Here is a 19,980-nt window from a genome sequence, read left to right as displayed (position 1 = left end):
AAGCCATAACCCACAGCTCACAACTTCGAAATGTTCGCCCGAAAAAGTTTTGCTAGGCAACATGCACGTCACCACGAGCCAAGGTGAAACAAAACAGTGTGACCATATTTGTACTCCAAAGTCCCTCGAAATGAAAAATTTCCCTACGAGCCCTCGTGGTTGGAATAATTGTTGTGAAAAAACAATAATTTTGAAGGAGTAATCCTGAATTTTATATAGCATGAACTCTTATTTAAACAATTTATTTTTTAGAGGTTTTTCATATTAATTCCATTATTTAACCGAGAATTAGAGAGGTAGGCAAATTCTACGCGTCAGTGGACCAAGCCAAGCGGCGGCGGCGGACTACACCTGCGACATTGCAAGCGAACATTGTTTATTTTATTTGGAACTTCCGTACATGTGTTTTGATACGCCAAATTTTGAGAGTCATAACGCGTTATTCGTAATATATTAATGGTGTGTAAGGTGAGTGTGTTTTTATCACGATTTAACGAATCCCTGACACATTACCCGTTAATTTTCAGTTGTTTATGTCGTCGAGTGAAGTTTGTTTTGTTTTGAGTTAGGCTGACGACTCACGTAAAACTGTTATCTTAATGAAGACGCGTCATAAATGGCTGATTCTTGACCTAATTTGTTAGGGACCATTTATGTTTTTTCTCCCGACCCGGGTTCTTACTTCGGTTAATTGTTTTATCACGCGATCCAAATAAACTTCGAAAAATTTTGTAAATGCTCTAAAGGCTGTTCAATCCAACTCAGTTGGTTGACTGTGAGCTAGTTTTAAGGTCCTGGTATGTCACCATCCATGTACCAAATTAAGATGCTCTCTACAGCTTCAAGCTAATTCGGGACTAACACACTTACTTGATTTTACAAATATTCTTAGTTCAGCTCTTTCATCTTGTACTTATACATAATCTTTTCCGCTCCTTCATTAGATCTTCATAGATGTGGATCACTGCAGTTTGATTCTCTGAAATGCTTATCAGTTTAAAGTTCAGTGAAAGTTCAGGTAAATAACTGTGTTTTCGCATTTTGTGACTCTTTGCTTCTTCAATTTTGTTTTCTCTCCGGAACTTGTAACCACTCAAAAGCTCTGTAACTAAATGTCTCGTAATACTGTGTGACTGCACAGAACTTGTTTCGCAATACCAGAACCTCAATGATGTGCTGTTGTAGCATCATCTTTTTTGCTTAAGTTTGCACTTTTACGGAAGTTTTACACATCATGCACATGATCAGTTTGCCTAGTGTTTTCCTGTGACTTTAGTTTTTCTCCCTTCTTGTATCCACATCTTGTATTATTGATGTAGGTGAATAATTCTTTCAACCCTAACCACCCAGTCAGTTTCATAACACACGTTAAGCCATCAGCCCCTCTTCTACATTGTAATAATTCATGATTGATTTTGTTGTATCTGTTTGATCTCCTTTTCCCACAAATCCACCTTTCCAATACGTCTCAGTGGAGAATTTTGTGTTTAGGTGTTTGTCCTAGTTTTCAATCCTGTTGTAAAATATGTTTCAAGGACTCATCATCTTTAATGGGAGTTGTTTATGGTGGAACAAATCGAAAGAATCTTCCGTGTATGAGGCTGGGAGTTTTCCGTCTTTAAAAATTTCATTAATCCATGCTAATTTTCAATCCTTTTCCTGTAACATGTGGTTAGGGGCCTGCATTTGGTGCTTTAGAACCAACAAGTTAAGTAGGCATTTGTGTTTTTCTCAGGAATGAGAGCCAGGCACCCATATTAGTTGAGAGGCATCTTCCAAAGTTATTCTGCTTTTGGTGATCGTGACATTACCTAAAATATTCTGCATTCTCCAATTAGTCTGTTTTATGATGTCTCGATTATTTAGTTTCCGAAAATTCTGAGCCCCTCCTCCATGAAATGACTGTTTTATTCCTTCCCTTCATTCTAGTAGAAAGTAACTCTGGCTAATTAGTCAATCTCTCAGAGCATATCTTAGGCTCTTACTTGTGCATTCAAGCGAAGGTGCCTATCTTTATGGATGTGGAGTCCATAGTTAAAACTATCTTGAAATCTATGAAGGAGAGATCTTGTTTTGAAATTTTTATCAAATAAGTTTTACTGAATGCTCACTTTCTAATTACATGCAGATTTGCATATTCTCTAGCCTCCCTGAACATATCACGAAACATCTAAGAAATATGAAATTCTGTTTTCAAGTAATTTGAAGCACCGCTGGTTACAGATTGAATGCAATAATTGCTGTGTGACTTTTCAACAGGCTATGATTTTTTTTAACATTCCAAAAACCCTTCTTATTGCTTGACTCGTATACATGTCTATGTGTCTGTGGTATGAACTTTCTCAATGACTATTTCAATCGATACTTCCTTTGAAACCTCCTTTTGAAGTATCCATCTATCTATCCTAACATGAAAAAAAAAAAAAAAAACTTTCGAGTGTCTGATCTGCATGAACTCAAAAGTTTCTGGAAGCAACTTAGTAGCCTTTGAATAGGTAAGGTGCAAGAGAAATCTCAAGGAAACCATTTAGTCGGGTCTACATTGAATTATTATTGGTTTTTATCTTTACAGATGACTAAACAAAAGTACCATACTTTCAGAATAGTATTAGAAGTAATTGCCCTAACATAATTAAGAAGAGCCAAGTTACTGGATTCCACCCTGCGCATTTGTTTTTGAAACTAAAATATTTTTACCCTCTCTGTAAGGGGGTGTAAAGTGATAGTAAATACCTATTGCTTTGGGGGGGGGGGGGGGTCGAGAAGAGCATTCATTATTTGGTCCGAAAGGTCATTTAGGCACTGGAGGACTTGTGTCACTTCTTAAGATCTTCTGTCAGATCTTAAGATGGGTATCGCATGCGAAGTAATTGTTTTTACTATTTTCAAATCAAAATCTTTTCTTCTTGATGCAGGTTATATAAATGGCACCAGAAAAGCCGCTGGTGTCTGAAGTTGAACATGCAGTTGCGATGGTTCAGAATGGTGCCCTCAGTGCTCATTTTTTAACTGCGCCCAATAAGTTCAATATCAAGGTAAAAACCATGAAGAGAATTTAATTTTTTAAATTTTTGTGTAATACATAATAACTTATTTGCTTGTCTACAAAGTCAAGGACTTCGTGTTGGTTGCTTCATTAGTTTTTCGCATTTTCAAATTGAAGAACTGCCTTTGCATTGTTTTTTGAAACATTGGGAAGGGAATCAGTTATCATGATCTTTATTCACTTATTTTTTGCTTTTCAAGGCTTCAGAGGTCATTACTTTCGGAATCTAAGGCAGCATATTGACTGCCCTGCCCTGCCTGGAAAATCATAGTTCCTGTAGTGCAGAATTTGCAGGACCTGCACCATTTGACTTGATATGTAGTTTTCCAAATTCTGGCTCTGTTGCCTCCCTCAGAAAAAATGCATCTCTAATGCCTGTAATATTATTAAAACAGCAGATTGTGATCTAAAATTTTGATCCTCTGTTCCGGAGAGTATTAAAAAGTGCCTGGCATCTAAGAGAGGAATTGTTTTTTTTTTTACCCTAATCTGATTTTTATGCCACACTGAACCGCACATTTGGCCGTCCTCCTTAAGTCTACTTTTGCCCGACTTTTTCACAATAATCATATGTGACTTTTAAGTGTTCGCATTTTTTATCAAATGAGAGACATTCCTCATTTTTAGTCAAGTAAGTGATGTTCATTTCAAATGAAAGCATTGGTAAGTAGTTAATTCCCATGCTACTACACTGCACACTTTCCTTGCTGCATTTTGAAGAAAAAATTAAGCTTCAAGTCTAAATTGATTCTTCACCACTACTTCAGACGTTTACCTCAGGTTTACTATTTTGATGATAATATGTTCATATCTAAGTCACAAGCTAAAATGGCCCTCATTTTCCACCCTCCTTACTCCTCTACTTGTACATTTGTAGATTAAATGCATGTAGATAGTGTTAATTTGTGTATTCGTTTTAAGTTTTTTTTTTTTTTTTTTTTTTTTTTTTTAAAAATTGAGCACATCAATGTTTTTGAGAATAACTACCTAAAATGTCAGAACTACCTGTCAATCATCTGCTATTTGGTGATTATTTACTGAATTTTTGGGTTTGTAACCTTGTAGCCCAAGGTATATCACACTATGAATGAATGCAAATTGCTGCCTGATTATTGTAAAATTGTGTTTGTCAACTGCACAAGACAAGATTGAGAACAAAGAAGAAGTCTTGAAGACAAAGAAGATGACGGAAACAAATAAACCAATGGCATAACTTTATTCCTCCTCATTCTTGTCTAGTTAACAAATACAAATATTCAACACTCATGCTGTAGTCAGCCATAAATGTTACAAAATCATATTTTGATGTTACAATCCGGTACATTATCAAAAAAATGTTAAAATTAAAAATTAGCATCAAGATTGTCAAAATCCAGAATATCACAAGAGATATCGTCCTTTGAAAAGACAGAGCATAATATTATCCATTGCACGAGTACATGCATTAGTTCCTTTGACCTTTGTCATATCCTTCAGTGCTGATGAAAATCTGCTCCTTTCTAAATTTTTATCTCCTATGGACCAAAATAAGTGTTCTAATTTGAAGAGCTTGATGAAAGAAAAATTAATTTTTTTTTTACCTTGTGTTGCAGGAAGAGTTTGAAATCGAAGTCGAAGCGACTGCTGCTGAGGTTGATTTTACGCAAACCGGTTGTTTGAAACAGGAATCAACAGATAACTCTAATAACAAGCCTGGGAAATCAGACGATGATTTAACTTCTTTATCTTGGCTTCAAGATAAAAACTTGTTGAAAGGTTTGTATTTTTTCCCCTTATGTTTCTTATTCATTATTTTTACTCCAACTTTTACATTTTATCATAATGACAACCCAATTGTCCAAAATTGAACAATTTTCCCTCCTTAAAAGTCTTCCTGTCTCGTGTGTATTGAGCTCAACTCTTCTGTCAACCTTCCTCCTTCAGAAAGTAATTACAAGTTCTGAATATGTCTTTTCTCTAGACGTTAGAAATAATAGTTACAAATAATAGACATCAAACGGAATTGGACTATAAGGCTATCATTATTGTTGAGCTCTAGCCTCTTAGCTGGAACTGCATTTGGTCATAAACTCTCATTCATGCTCTTACCATGTGAGTTGTAAAATTCTAAAAATATATATTGCTAATTCTAATTCGATTTTCAGTGATAATGTGAGGATGTTAATTTTTTTTACTCCGCAAAATCACTTGTTCTTTATTTTAAAAAGCGATGTTTTCTATTTCCTAATTCTATTCTTTTCTCCAATTCTAGGGATTAAACTGCGTCCAAACGCCTCAGCTTCTGCGGGAGCAGTCAGCAAGACACCTGGAACAAATGTTCCTAGCGATACCCAAGAATCACCGACTAGTGATTTTGTAGACGATTCAGCGAGCGATTCGACTTGTTCTAGTGTGAATTCTTCAAGCCCCACCCCTATGTCTGCTGTAGGAACTCCCAAAAAACACCCCCATCACATACCCTATGATCCCAAGGTATTTTGTTTCTATTCAATTTTAGGCAAAATTTAGTGATGTTTGATAAACTTCAAGGGGAAAAATGTCCTTACATTCCATATCCGTCATAAAATCCAATTTTACTCCTAAGAAAAAGTCGACTCAGACATCGCATGAATGTTCCTACTGCTTTTTATTGTGGCAGAATGAAGCTCTTGCATGTAGCAAGGTTCTCAATCTAATAATCTAATCTACTATGAAGTTTTGTGAGAAACACCGAGGTGCTAGATCATTGGCTCTGGTTTCACTGTTTGCCATGAGGTGTCTTAGGTTTGGTAAAGTTCAACTTTTTGGATAAAAATATTATATTTTCTTCCTTTCCTTTTCTTCAGTCTGTAGGGCAACTGAGAATGACATTTGATAGAAAAAAAAAATGAGAAAGGTTGGTTGCCATGGTTAGAGGAAATTAGGCAATGTTAGGATTGTCAGGGAATTTTTAGAAGTCAGGAAAACCACAAAAGGTTGAATACAGTGATGAAAGGTTAAAAAAAAACCTGTGAAATCACTTTACTTGTCCTCCAGAATGCATTTTATGTTTTGAAGAATGAATGTTGTGTGAATACTATTTCAAAGTATGTCTTTTTAAACGTCCTGCATCTCCACAAATGTCAGAGATCTTCAATGAAATTGGTCAAGGAGAGAATTTCATTTTCTCCGGCGACTTTGGGAAAGGTTAACTAAATTTGAGAGAAGACTTACAACTTTCAGCACCCCTACCCTCTTAATAATGATTTTTTTAAGTGTTGTAATTGAGGAGGGAGGGGGATCTGGGTCAGCAGCATGATGTAATTTTTCAGGGAGTTTTCATTCTGTCGAGTGTCACAGAAGAATACTAATCCATGTTTGTTTATAATAAGCGCTGATGATAGGGCACCATGCCCTGAAAAGCTTTCACACACAATGTAAGTAATTGAATAAAACATTAACAATGCCTTGGCTATATTATCTCAAAAAAAGAAAAAAAGAATTGGAGGTGTTGAAAAAGTCCAAAATTGGCATTACATTTTTCAGGCCTCTTATTTGCAGGATTTTGCAGCAGTAACTCGTTAAAGTTATCGTTTAATTTTAATTCTTCAATTTCAATTCTAACAGATCCATGTCACATCAAAACCTCCCTATTCATTTTCTTGCCTCATCTTCATGGCAATTGATGACTCCTCGATGAAAGCGTTGCCTGTGAAAGAAATTTACAACTGGATCCTAGAACACTTCCCATTCTACAGGAATGCGCCTACTGGATGGAAGAACAGCGTCCGTCATAATCTTTCCCTAAACAAGTGCTTCACCAAAGTGGAAAAAGCTCCCGTAAGTTTTCTCTTTTGCTTCTTTTGGTATTGTCAGCATACTTTGATTTGCAGTCTCCAACTCCTTCCAACTTTTTTGCTCAGCCCTATTTTTTCACATCATTTGATTTATGAATGCTTTCAATTAAAGGAAAATCGTAATTTTTTCTCCCAAATTCTACATATTATGATGGACTTTTTCTAATTTTGCTCCCTTAATAATAAAATGGTAAAATTGGGGTCATACAATTGAATTTCGACCATCAAACATAATTTTAGAATGAAGTAGCTACCAAATCTACTCACAGCCTTGGTAAAATAATTCATTCCTCTTCGAATGTAATAAGTTCCAGCTCATCGTATCTGAATTTGATTATTTCGTAGTTTCATAACATGCAAATTGAAACCTCATCTATGAAAGAAAGTCTTGCTTATTATTTTGTCGGGAACCTTTGCCCATAGCTATGTTTCAGCTTGTGTCATGACCTTAAGGTGATAAAGTATGCTTGTCTGACAAGTTCTACTGGACATGAGTTTTTAGATACGCATTGGCAAGAGTTGAATATAGAAAATATGACATCACTTGCAAACCATTAGACCAAATTTAGAAAACAAGGGCGTTTTTGGAAGCTTAAAAATTTGGTGGATAAGACAGTTTTTACCTTTTTCTATTATCTTCATTCGTTTTTGAGGTAATACAAATATACACTTTTTTTACCAATGACCCTTGTAGATTTGATACTCGTTTTTTATACTTCCTTTACTATACCAGGAAATCATTAATAAGTTGTTTTTTTTTTCCTATTTTTTAGAATCTAGGGAAAGGCTCATTGTGGATGGTTGACCCTAATTACAGACCCAATTTGGTTCAAGCAATCACGAAAACTCCTAATAACCCTTACAAGACATGGAATGTTAAACAGAACAGGCAAGTTGAAATTAGTCTCTTTAAACAACATTTCAAGTCTTCCTCTTTTTTTAACTTCAAATTTTAATAGCATTTCTCCAGTTGTTAGTCAATGATGTCAGTTGTCAATCAAGTCAATGAATTCCCTTTTCTTCACTTACAAGTAATGAAATCCAAAACATTATTGTAAATTGGGGATGTAGTCAAGATATCGATGGCTAATGAAGAATACAGCCTATCTGTAAACTGACGATTTTGCAGAACGAAGAGAAAACTATGCCATTTTTGTAATGTATAGGTTTGCAATTTTTTTCATAGATTACAGTATTATTGAAGCGCTCCCCTACAGAATTGGAAAAAAACTAAAATCATCAGCTTGTGAATTTTATAATTAAATATATGAAGCTAAGTCGCCAAAATTTCATCAACACTTTACATAAAAACTGTCAAAGCGATCTCCTTCAAAATTGGCAAGAATGAAGCTAAGAACCACCTTTACATGTCTGAAAAATCAAATTTAGAAAAAAATGCTGCTGGAGCCTTCAAGGAAGAAAAGTTGTTTCTCCCTATACTAATGCATTGGGGATACGAGGTTGTTTATGCGCACTGCGCGGAACAGGTTCAATCCTGTCGCGTGACATCACAGTATTTTAGACAAAATGTCAGGTTTCAGGGGGTATTTTTCGACGGATTTTTGTGAAAATTTGTACCTTTCGATGGGAAACTCGAATTTTTGGTCAGATTTTCAAAATTCCAAAATCCAAGATGGTGGCCATGGCCAAAGTGGCGAAGATGTTGTCTTCTCATTATTATTATTTTTAAAGTCAAAAGCTATGAGGGGCAGCTCATGGAGGGAGAAACAGGGGGTCCAGGAGCACTCCCAGGCTAGGCGTGAGAGCTCGCATAGCGAGCCAATCATGGCTAGTATAGAATCCAGCTACCGTATAGCTCCGCAGATAAGACGCCCCTGCAGATAAGACGCACCCCGGATTTTGAGGGGGCAAAAAAAGAAAAAAATAAATACTCGCGTATAAGACGCGGTTTTTGATGGAAAAATGCAAAGGAGAAGAAAGAAATAACAAACAACATTCCTGGGAAAAATCTCTTGATTTCCAAATTTATTTTCTAAAATTTACATGAAAGAGGATCATTGACGGTTTCAGTCGCTCTCCGCCTCGCACTCCGTGTCATACTCATCATCGCTTGACTCGCCGGTAGCCACCGACTCAGCGTCGGAGTCGGAACTGGGATCGGCATCGGCATGCTCCCCTCCTCCAGTCACAGTGCGATAACAGCGGGGATTGAGTGGGCGATTGACATGTCTTCCGCTGCGCCGCGCCAGCGCTGCATGCGGCGCGTGCCGAAAATGCAGTGAGCCATTGACCTTGTCAACAGGTGGCCACTTTCGATTGTTCGATGGCGATGAATCGAAGGAGACGCGGCCTATTTCCTGACGCTTCCCCCCACCATGGGCCAGATTCAATTCTAGCTCTGGTCAGATTGCGAGTCGAAAAAGGTGTTTACGTTCGCGGTTTTGCAAAGAAGGCATGCGTTGGGCAATTTATGCTTTGTTTGCACTCCTTCAAAAGCAAAAAAAGAGTGTCGGTTGGCAGGAATGGGTCACTATCGTTCAGTTAGACTCAGACCAGTGTGTTTATAGAGATAAGAGGATGGTACGCGTTGGGGTTGTGAGATATAGCAAGGAGGGGCCAGGGGGAACGATTATCTGCTTAGGCGCGCCTGTGAGGTATGCAATTTGCACGAGTTTCGCGTATAAGACGCACCCCCGATTTTGGGCGCTTAAAATGGGGAAAAAAGTGCGTCTTATCTGCGGAGCTATACGGTAAGTTGCCTTTTCTTTTTTGCCCAAATTGTCGGTGAGGCAGTATGGTTTGTTAGCCCTCAATATGCCTATCTCTGTATGCAACATTGCAAATCTTTGCTCATGTTTTATTTTTTAAACTTGAACCAAACAATTCCTCTCGAAATTTTTTTGTGAACTTTTTTCATGTATTGAAATAAATTCCTAGTAGAACTCAAGGTGATATATTTGTTTCCCTTTCAAAGAATGAAAAGAGGGCGGGTAGTCAAGGAATCTGCGCATCATTAAATATTTTGTGCACAATCCAAATTCCTTATACCAGTTGTACCTCTAATTACTTGTTAGTACTTATATAGTTCTTTATGCCTGAAATGTTTAGACCTCTTCATGACACCAGTTCTGGAAGCTCATCTGTGAAACAAGAAGAAAATGATTGCATAGATGATGTTGATGCAGCAACGGCGATGATCACACTCAAGCACAACATCCTTTTGAAATCATCAGGTAAGCAATCACAGTGCTGAGCATTTGTCACTGAAGTGAGCAAATCAAACATCTCTTTTCAGTATGTATGTAGTTGCTGCGTTTACAGCGTTTCCAAGGCCTCCGCTCCCTTTTTAATGGCAAACGAAATAAAAGTCTGTAAATAATGCAGGGTAACTTATAGCAGTAGCAGAATTTTGTTTTAAAAATGCACCATTGTTTTAAACTTCCTACCTACCCTCATTTGTCGTAATTTTTTTCATAGTCATAAGTACACTGAAATAAGAACAATATGAGAATTCACATTGCTGCAGTGAAAAGTTTTCAATGTAAAGATGTGAAGTGTAGCAGCTGAGAAAACGGACACAGGATTATCTAAGTGTAACGGTAATAGATTTCTGGACAAAGGTAGCCGGAATTTCTAGTAGAAATCTGGTCTGTAGTAATAAAGTGCGTCAGATCATGGCAGTTAAAATGACAGCCTGTTGGACGTTATTACCAAACAGCCATTCTATATGGTCATGTGAGCAGGATAGTAAATGAAAGGTTGCCCAAATAGATGCCTGATCAGGTTCCTTTTAGGAGAAGACCTAGGGTATGGAAGACAAAGGGTGGGGACACAAAGTTAGACAAGGCAGTGCTATCTCCTAGAAGGGCCTTGGGTGGATAGGGGTCTGTGGCGGTTAGGTGTCGCAGAGCGCCACAGAGCGCTGTAAAATAGGGTTGAAGTGTGTATGAGTATGCTCGTTCACAAAATCTAATCTGTGAGTATTTTATTTATATGTACTAAAGGTGAAAGGCCGCCCATTGTAACTTCCTGTCCAAGTGCTGATCATAACTATATCGTGGACCAGATAAGTGATGGAATAGGAAGAAGTGAACCAACCTCATCCGATGAAGCATTTGCAGATGGAACTGACTCAGACCATAGGTAAATTTTTCGTCTCTGCCACCATCTTTTGTGTCCTTGAGAAATATCCTCACCAGCAATTCAAATCGCTGTCTTGCAATAGAGATGTTGTATGTGTGAGGAATTTGCGGAAAATTTCGGTTACGAAGACTGAACTTTGGATCATGTGGAACTAAAGTTTTCGATCCAGGTAGCTGAAAAATTCAGGCGTGGAAACCCCACTTTGATTCAATCAGAGACATCTGCACAGATTACAAGTTTTGCTGTGGCTAAGAAAAACTATGATTACACACCTGAAGCGAAGTTCGTTATTTAGATTAGGTCCTCTTCCAGGCAAACCTGACTGCTGGCCACCAAGAAAAACTGCCCCCAAAAGCGGTAAATTTGAAAAAGAGTGTCAAAAACCCTGCAGATTCCGTACTGAGGAGTGGATTTTAGACTTTTTTGATGTGACAAAGGTGATTTTTGAACAAATTTAGCCTGAGAAAGCGATTTTAGTTGGTTGTTTCTCCTGCGTGCAGCATACCCATTATTTCTTAAAACGAGCAAATCATGAAAAGTTGTAAACATAATCATTGAATCTCAGCTATATTTCAATCCATCCACCAGCCGTTTCATCTAGTATTATTTTAAAGGAGGTCTTTTTTGTTTCAATTTTCAGTGGCTCAGCGTTGGAACAGAAATTTGCAACTGCAAAAAGACTCGAAGATGCTGAGGAACAGAGGAAAATTGCGGAAGGGGCTGACGCCTTGCTGAATCTGGCTGGTGCAGGGATACATTATACAGAAGTTGCATCAGATAGGATCGACTCGGTGGGTATTAAGCGAAAGCGGAAGGCAAGTCTCTCAGGGGAAGAGGACTTCACAAACCACCCCAAAGTCGCTTTCAAACCGCGTATAGTTCGTAATAGTAAAGTCAAATCTTCCTCAAGTCCAAACAAGTGGAAAAACTTCACTGACAAAGAAGCAGACTATGTAAAGAATAAGTGGAAACCATTCACTCAAAGTAGCGTCCTTACCAGTAACATTGTGAGCAGCAGTAACAGTGAGAGTGACAACAACAACACTATCTTATATATCGAAAGCAATTCTGGTAGCTCGAGTGTGAATCGAAATATAAAAGTGAAGAGAAAGCTCAGTAGTGCGTTTGCAAGTAATGATGCAAAGAATAGATGAAATTGTAAGTAGTTTTTGTTACTTCGTCAAGAATAGTTTTGGTCTAATTTGTTGATTTATTCTGTAGAAACTAAGTTGTTAGATTTGTTTTATATATATTTTTTGGTTGAGGTGTTCTATTCACTATCAATGATTGATTTCAACTCTCCAACACTAGATGCGGGTCTTCGTTTTCCGTGTCTGAGAAGCTGTGTTATTTCAAGACTTTTAATTCAGAATTTCTGGAAAAGTCTTCAGACCCAAGAAAAAATAATTCTTAATTGCTCTGCAGCTCAGACAATACTGAGTTTTCTGCCGAGTCCATACTTGTATTGTCTAGCAGCGATATAGAGTTCCTAAGCAATAGTTGCAGTAGCTGTTTGTGGGTCTCTTACAGAAATAATTACAAAGTATTTATCATGAAAATAACTGAGAGGTGGCGCTAGCGTAGCCAAAATGATTAGTAAAGATTTGAACTTAGTTTTTCAGCAGCTGCATTTTTAGCTCATTTTAGCTCCAGAAAAAATGGTGTGGCGACTTATAAGTCAAATTCATCATTGATTTCAATCTCTCTCTAGTTACCTTTTTTTTTTTATCAAATCTAAGTGAGCGTATTATGGTTTTGATAGGAAATTTTGAAATACCATGTTGTCTACATGACAGTTATCTCTACTAAATTTTGGAGTTTAAAAAGCTACGCTAGGTATGATAACATTTTATAAGTAAAGCCCCTCAGTAATACAAGTAGTGACAAAGCTCTCAGTAATAATTAGTCTCTGTGGAGTTAAATTGAAGTCTGATTTTATATCATTCAGAATTCATCAGAGTTCGACATTTTTTGAATAGAGATGCACTATCACAGATTTGTTTTCACACTTCAAGGACAGATAAATCCAGAATTCAGTGCTTCTAGAATCTTATTTGCAGCAAAATTGATGAGTCCTTCTTAAACCGTACCCTTAACCCCCTTAGGAAGAATGGTTTCGAAATTCAATGCCTTAGGCAAAACTTGTTGAACTTGTTTGCTGTCACAGTAATCTGGCACCAATTTTCACTCAGGCCACTAAATTCACGGAAGTGGATGGAGTAACTGTGCTGATGCCCTCTCAAAGATATTCTCTTGTACTACCAGTTAGTCCAAATCATGTGAAGATTTGTTGACTTAAAGAATTCAATCAAGTGATCGCTGGTCGTTCTTACCAGTTGGCTCCCATGAAATGGATCAATGCCTGGTTGAAATACATAATGGGCATGCTGTGAACGTGTTCGAGTATGATTTCGTGTAGGAGGTGATTTTGCATCTTAAGGAGAAGTTTCAAAACTATTCTAAGGCTGAAATGAGGTCAAAAGGCACACATGCTCTTTCTTATCTGTTTGCTCCGGCAAGTTCTTCCCTTAATTCAGAGCTTTAGGGAAAATGCACCCTGACTGCCCCCCTGTTTTTGATCCATACATGAATGAATTATTGCTTGTATTTATTTTTCCTCTAGTCTCTATACTTTGAATTTTTTTTTTCTCCCTTTTTAATCGTTAAACAACTTTCTTTTATGATGACTATCGTTTTTAAATCACTATTTTTTTAAAGAGAGCATCGTTCTTCTTAATTTGTATTTTTCATGGAACCTGCGGAGCTATAGGTATTTTATGACTGTACCTAGCCCAAACTGACAAGTCTGAATCGAAATGGTTTTGCAACGTAACCCGAGGCAGAAATTCTCATTTCCCGTTGGTCAGTAATTTATTTGATGACATCAATAATCTTTCCTTAGAATTTTTTTTCCCCCTGTTTTTCCAGGCTATGTCTGTAGTTTCAATCATCATTCAATTTGTTATCGGTTTACTTCCTTTCACATATGTACCTTTGCCTGTTGCTTGTTTCAGAAGTGATTGTCAATGATCTTTCAGAAACGATCGGTTTATGGTCTTTCTGGAAAGATTGTCAAATTGTCAATGATCTTCACCTCTAGTAGTTAAGCTGCTGCTAGTGGCATCCTTGTAATATATCTGTTTTGTTTGGATACTGATAATACTTGAATTAGATTGGAACATGGGAGGGCTTTTTAGATTTTCTGTCCACTTGATCAGTTTATTCCGTGATAATGCTCCTGCTTCACCAATATGTCATAAGCTGCGTAATTAGAGGAATTGAAAAGTTAGATGGCCTCTACTTTCAACGATCCTGAGGTTTCAGACACAAGTAGGTGGTAGTTTTTAATTTTAACTTAAGATGACTTGATTCATGTCAAATGGTGTAGAAAGTTTGTTACAAGGGAAATGTCAAACAATTCCATGCAATTTGCTTTCTGCAGTCTGTTATCTTTAAAGTCACCTCATTTTCTAAATTATCTGAGGGTGATCATTTTTCTGTCTCTTTTTCAACAATTTTCCACTGCTTTCAATGGCTGCTAGTTTCAATCAAGGCATTCCCTTGATTTTCCATTATTTTATCACCTACTTTTTCTTGATCAGTCAATTTGTCTGAGGAGTTAGTATCCTTTATTTTACAAATATATGAAAACATAATTTTACACGTACTAAACATGACTGCTAGTCATCTTCGGTATAAGTTGACAAGGAATTTTTATTGGAAATTTGTTTTAGTTGTCTTGTTGGTATCTTTTTTTTACCACTGAACTGTTGGATCATTATTTTTATGATCAATTTTATTTTTTGACTTATCATTAAAAATGCTGATTTTGGTGTGCAATGAACAGAAAAAGTGCTTAAATCAAAGAATGTGCTGATTTCGAATATCTTGGAATCAGAGGGTGTTGTCTTGTAAAATAATTTGAGGATGTCAGTGTCTTATCCAATCAGAGCATTGATGTCAAAAAGTTGATGATCAGAGTAATGGTATTTTCTTTTCTTTTCTCTGTAGAGCCACCTCAAGAGGCTAAATATTCCCAGTAGTAATTTTACCATCAAATACCTCTATTTACGCATCTTATGCTGTATCCATGTAATCTGTTTCTAGAATCTAATTTTTTGTATCTTGTGCCCTCTCTTTGAAAATATTAATCATCAGGTATCAAACTAAGTTGCCTCCTAAATATTCAATCGTTGATATTGAGGGAATTGTGTACCTATTTTTAAGCATATGTAATACTTTTAAATGTAGTACAAGCAATCATTTTATTTCTTCCTTTTATTTAGATTTAACGTTTGGCTCAGTCAAGAGATCAACAATTTCAGTCTGTACCTACTGTTTGAGGCCAAATTACTTTTAGCAGAAAGTTGTTTGTTTTATTTCATCTAGGGTGTTATCTGTCGAGTCAATTAAAGTGAAATTTGTATATTTTAAACGAGAATAGCGTCATTGTAAGTTATTTTTTTCTGCTTGCAGTTTTCTAAGCGTCAGATATCTAAACTCTTTTAAGTATTCTCTCTTATCAGCTATTCCTCAACCGTTCTGTTCCGATGTGACTCGAAGGAAAAGTTTCTGAACATGTCAATTCTCAAATATTGATTTTCTTGATTTGGTGCTTGTAGGCTAGAAAGAAGGCTGGAAGTCTGAATGCTCAGCTCTTTCTCCTTTTTTTTGCATTTAGATCAGAGAGTTGTTAATTTTTTTTTTTTTTTTGATGATCAAGTTTCTTGTTTTTTGCTGGTTAAATTTTTACCCTCAGTTATCAAGGGGCCCCCAAACGTCAAGTCTGCGGCATGAGATGTGATTTTTGTGTATTTTTGGAAAATAAATACACAGTTGTTTTTGACCCTCAAAAAACTGAATACACTGGATGGGTACCCTTATTTATTGGTTAATGGCTTTTGTTTACCAATATCCTACTTTCTCTAATAGATAAAAGATTCTTCTGATCATCAGAACCCCCATCGGTATTTGTTTCTAAGCTCCAAAAAAACGAATGTATTAAAACAATGAAGGGGTGCTTTTCTGAAATAAAATTCTATGACTTTTAATTTTATATATTCCTTGTCTGCATTTTTTTCGGCTGAAGTTCTAAAATGTCACTACTCTTCTTTTTGATTATGGCGTACACCAGTCTTCGACAGCCTAATTTTATCTATTTCATTCAAATATCCTGTTGCTCTCTCTGGAAGAAAAAAAACAAGTACAAGAAATAGAAAACCCCCAAATGCTCCAGTTTTCAGAGGTACTTACAATTTGGCATGTACATAAATTTTCTTCTCGCAGATGTATTCAGGAAAATTTCAAAATTTCATAGTTCCTGTCCTCTCTTCCCCTGAAGTTGAAGAATGGATTCAGACAAGCATCCCTTTTTGCAATTTAAGTTACTGCTGCTGAAATGATTTTTCTGCCCAACCGCATCTAATTAGTCAAATTGTATTTTTCTCATTCAAAATGATTGACTCAGGAAAATTTTAACATACAGCTGTTGTTGAGTATTTTTTATAGTGATCATGTAAGTGAGAATTGTCTTCAAGTTTTCTTGTTTTGAATGAAGAGGTGAATAAAGGAAATTTCTCTATCCATTAGAGGCATTAGATGTATTTCTCTCTCCAGTGCCTCGTTTTAGTGAAGTGTTTCCTTTCTACTTCGTATCGCAAGACATTTTGTATCTTTACTATCTATGACTCTTCTCTTAAGATCCGAAAACATTTGCTTCCAAATTTAGTTTTTATTCTTTAAAAATTAGCTCAGTTGAACGCATCATTCGAATCAATGTTTTCTGTTGTTGGTTTCAAAGTGCACGTTTTAAAAGAGTAATTCTTTGGAAATGGGTTAGTTCCAAGTTTTTTTTCTTTCTTTTTTTTTCTCCTGTTAAATTTGAAACCTTAACTTTAGTTTTGAAACAATGTGATAAACAAGAATTGAAGATTAATATTATGAATAATTATTGCGAAATAAAATTCTAAATAGCATCAATGACTTTAAATCACTTTTTTTTCACTCCTTTCCCTCATTCTATGTTTAACATCAATGCATTATCAATAACGTTGGGAGATAGATTAAGGAAATGGCATATCTCCTCAAAGGCTTGAATTATAATGGATAGCTTGCTTACTTCTCATTTCTCAGTTTTATAATACAACCAACTTAACATACATAACATTTTTCCAAGAACACAGTGGTGCAACAAAATGTGGCTTACGGTAAAAAATTGATCTAATATATTTCAGCATCAAAAAGCACCCTGAATATTTCTTGACTTCCAGTCTGTGTGAAAACAAAGGCTATAGAACAAATTCGTAATTTGCTAACGTTTAGAGGCTCTAATAGAACTTCCATTTCTCAAAGGGGGTTTCCCAGAAAAACTTGTTTTTCTAAAAATTTGAATTTCCAGAAAATACCAATGTGATGAGACGAAACTAGGGTCATTTTTGGACTCCGAGGGCACTACCTGCATGCGGACACCCTTAAAATATTTGTATCCCTCTTTTAGATGCAAAACAAATGGAAAAGATTTACGTTGAATAAATATGTGGACTTGGTTATGTGATTTGAAGAAACTTTGTTATCACAATTTTTGTGGAGGGATTGTTAAGTTAGCAACAAATCCCAATGTGATAGTAAGAAACCATTGTCTTTTTCAAAAGTGTTTAAGAAGCTATGGGCTATGATGAGAAACTTAAGTAGATCACCTATCAATTGGTCAGGAAAGCGAAATTTAAAAAAAACCACGGTGCGATGTCTCTAGGTAGAACCTTGTAAGAGTTTTAAGGCCCGCAGAACTGCCTCTAAATGTAGACCAAATACAAGATCGTTTTACGATTTTTTAGACTCTGAGTGCCTTTCAAAATTTTAAGACTCTACCCGTGTCTCCCAAGTAACAGAACCGGATTCCAAAACGCATTTTCTTTTTAGGAGGAGCCTGAGAGGGAAAATTTCATGAAAAATAAGAATTTGAAACAAGGATAAAATTTCACGGGAAATTTTATGAAATTTTCCTGTGAAATTTCAATAATTTGAAGTGCAAAATTTAAGTTCAAAATTTCAAAAAACTTTTCAAAATTTCCGGTAAAAAGTTTCGTGAAATTTCAAGGGCAATCTCCGGAAGGAGCACGTCCCTAATACTGCTGTGCTAAGGAAGAACGCCGTATGAACATTCGAGAGTTGCCAAATTTCCCCAGATAAAACATGTATTATTGACGAAATGTATGTATATTTTTCCTCAAAATTTTCATATATTTTAGATTAAATCGCGAACAAAATTGTCTGAAAATGTTGGAAAATATATTCAGAATCTTCCCAGTAAATTCGGTTTTTATCGGAGGAAACTTGGCAACGTCTGATGGCTCATACGGCGTTTTTCCTTAGCACGGCAGAATAAGTGTTATTCGGTTTCGGAAATTTCGGAAGGTATCATTCTATCTTATGAAATTGTCACCAAAAATATTCTGTTATGTAACTAGAGATGCCCTGCTGTGTCTAATATCAGACGTGAAAATTTGGCGTCTTGAAGGGCCTCATATTCTGTGCCCATCCAGGGCCGGATTTACCTACTTGCCGCCTATGGGCCGCCTGGGTGCATAAGACGCGTTTATTAGTGTTGGGCACATTTTTTCGAAAGCCCTGTCAACACTATACCAGCAAAAATTCACGGAACTTGTTCGCGCAAGTTAAGTTCCGTAAACCTGTCTCTGTGTGGACAAGGCCTTCGATTTATAAGAAATTAACGAAAAAATTATGAAAAAACAAACATAAATGTGGTTTAATAATTTTAACTCCCACTACCGCGCCGCGCTGATCGCACTAAATGTTTAGCGCAATGCGTGAAGTATTCATGCAGTCTTGTAGGCGCTATGCGTCTCACGCCGACCGCTGTTGAACGCACCGTGTTTGACGCAATGCGTGAAGTATTCATGCAGTCTTGTAGGCGCTAATATGTGTTACAACTTACGTGCCGACCGCCGCGCCGAGGGCTTCTCCTTTTCATCTCAAGTCCACGTCATCAATCATCATTGCTCTCTGTGCCGTGTCGATCCAGGCCAAATTGCGTGTTTGATATCTCTCATAACTCGACTAAATATAGGTGCTGTCTCTTGCATCACCGCAAAACGACAAAATTAGGACCCTCACCGGAACTATACCTCACCGGAAATGAAAGATTTTGTCGTCTTTTCTCTTTTGTTATTTTTTTTTAATACCTACATCTAAAATAATTGCAAAATTTTCCGCCATGGACCGCGGTCCATGTGGCCACCCCCTAAATCAGGTCCTGGTACCCATATTAACTTTCAAAGTAATAATTTGTAACCAGCGCACCGCAAGAAGCGCCGTGGAATAAAGTTTTGCAATAAAGTGCAATTTAATGCGGTAAAATTGCAATAATATTACATCATTTGCAATGTCTCACAGAAAGATAGATAATTTGCAATGTACAGAAAAATTGAAACTTACTCCAATTTTAAATTGCAATTAATTCCATGAGAGGATTCAATTAATGCATAGGCAACATACTCAACACGCCGATACAGTATCAATAGTTTCTCCAAGTAATTGTAGTGAGTAATTAAGATTGCAATTAATTCCACACCTAAGAGGCAGGCCCGCTACAAGGGGGGGGGGGGGTACTGGGTCCCTGGTACCGGGGCCCGTGTTACCCGTGAAAAACCACCACGTATTCACATGCAACCCTTGTTTCGTGAGAAAAAATGAAAAATTTACCCTAAAAATTTCGCAAAAGGTGAATAGATTTTCAGAAACACGCTGGGGCACTGTAGAATTCTTCTTAAATTTTCAAAAAAGTAAGTATACTTCTTGGAAAATTTCTATCTATTTTCAAGATTTTCAGTACAGATGGATATTTTTAGTAACTGCGTTTCATTTTCTTCCGTCGTCAGATGCTAAGAGTCTCCAGTCTGGGCATCCTCGACTTCAATGGCTCATGGCTCAACTCCCTTGCCAGAGACAAACGAAGGGGGAGTCCAGGGGGGTCTGGCCCTCATAGAACTGAGAATA

At 36.8% G+C, this 19,980-nt stretch overlaps 1 protein-coding gene and 1 long non-coding RNA gene across 4 annotated transcripts; one reads left to right on the top strand and one right to left on the bottom strand.

The window, feature by feature from the left end:
- The first annotated feature begins 251 nt into the window (after window positions 1–251).
- LOC109042580 (uncharacterized) lies at window positions 252–16,940 on the top strand. Of its 3 annotated transcripts, XM_019059429.2 has the most exons (10): window positions 252–468; window positions 945–1,018; window positions 2,916–3,035; window positions 4,639–4,801; window positions 5,298–5,518; window positions 6,632–6,844; window positions 7,635–7,750; window positions 9,931–10,055; window positions 10,827–10,965; window positions 11,606–16,940. In XM_019059429.2, the coding sequence occupies exons 3-10, from the start codon at window positions 2,925–2,927 to the stop codon at window positions 12,117–12,119; spliced, it is 1,602 nt and encodes a 533-aa protein (XP_018914974.2). In that variant the 5' UTR covers window positions 252–468; window positions 945–1,018; window positions 2,916–2,924; the 3' UTR covers window positions 12,120–16,940. The 3 variants fall into 3 exon arrangements, with proteins under 3 accessions (XP_018914974.2, XP_018914956.2, XP_018914965.2); XM_019059411.2 differs by lacking the exon at window positions 945–1,018 and having other exon boundaries at window positions 253–468; XM_019059420.2 differs by lacking the exon at window positions 252–468 and having other exon boundaries at window positions 505–1,018.
- On the bottom strand, window positions 3,040–5,291 carry LOC140225127 (uncharacterized). Its single transcript, XR_011900292.1, has 2 exons — window positions 4,627–5,291; window positions 3,040–3,421 (listed from the first exon to the last, which is right to left on the bottom strand). It is a non-coding gene; the product is annotated as an uncharacterized lncRNA (long non-coding RNA).
- Window positions 16,941–19,980: the final 3,040 nt, after the last annotated feature.

Source organism: Bemisia tabaci, chromosome 7 (assembly GCF_918797505.1).
Source record: "Bemisia tabaci chromosome 7, PGI_BMITA_v3".
Classification (NCBI taxonomy): Eukaryota; Metazoa; Arthropoda; class Insecta; order Hemiptera; family Aleyrodidae; genus Bemisia; species Bemisia tabaci.
Note: the sequence above shows the minus strand (reverse complement) of the source record. Positions and strands in the feature narration are given on the sequence as shown.

Bases quoted from the DNA above. Each gene is read 5' to 3' on its own strand.
- LOC109042580 (XM_019059429.2), top strand. From the start codon at position 2,925: ATGGCACCAGAAAAGCCGCTGGTGTCTGAAGTTGAACATGCAGTTGCG. The intron at 5,519-6,631 runs GTATTTTGTTTC...CAATTCTAACAG, and splicing joins ACATACCCTATGATCCCAAG to ATCCATGTCACATCAAAACC. The intron at 10,966-11,605 runs GTAAATTTTTCG...TTCAATTTTCAG, and splicing joins GGAACTGACTCAGACCATAG to TGGCTCAGCGTTGGAACAGA.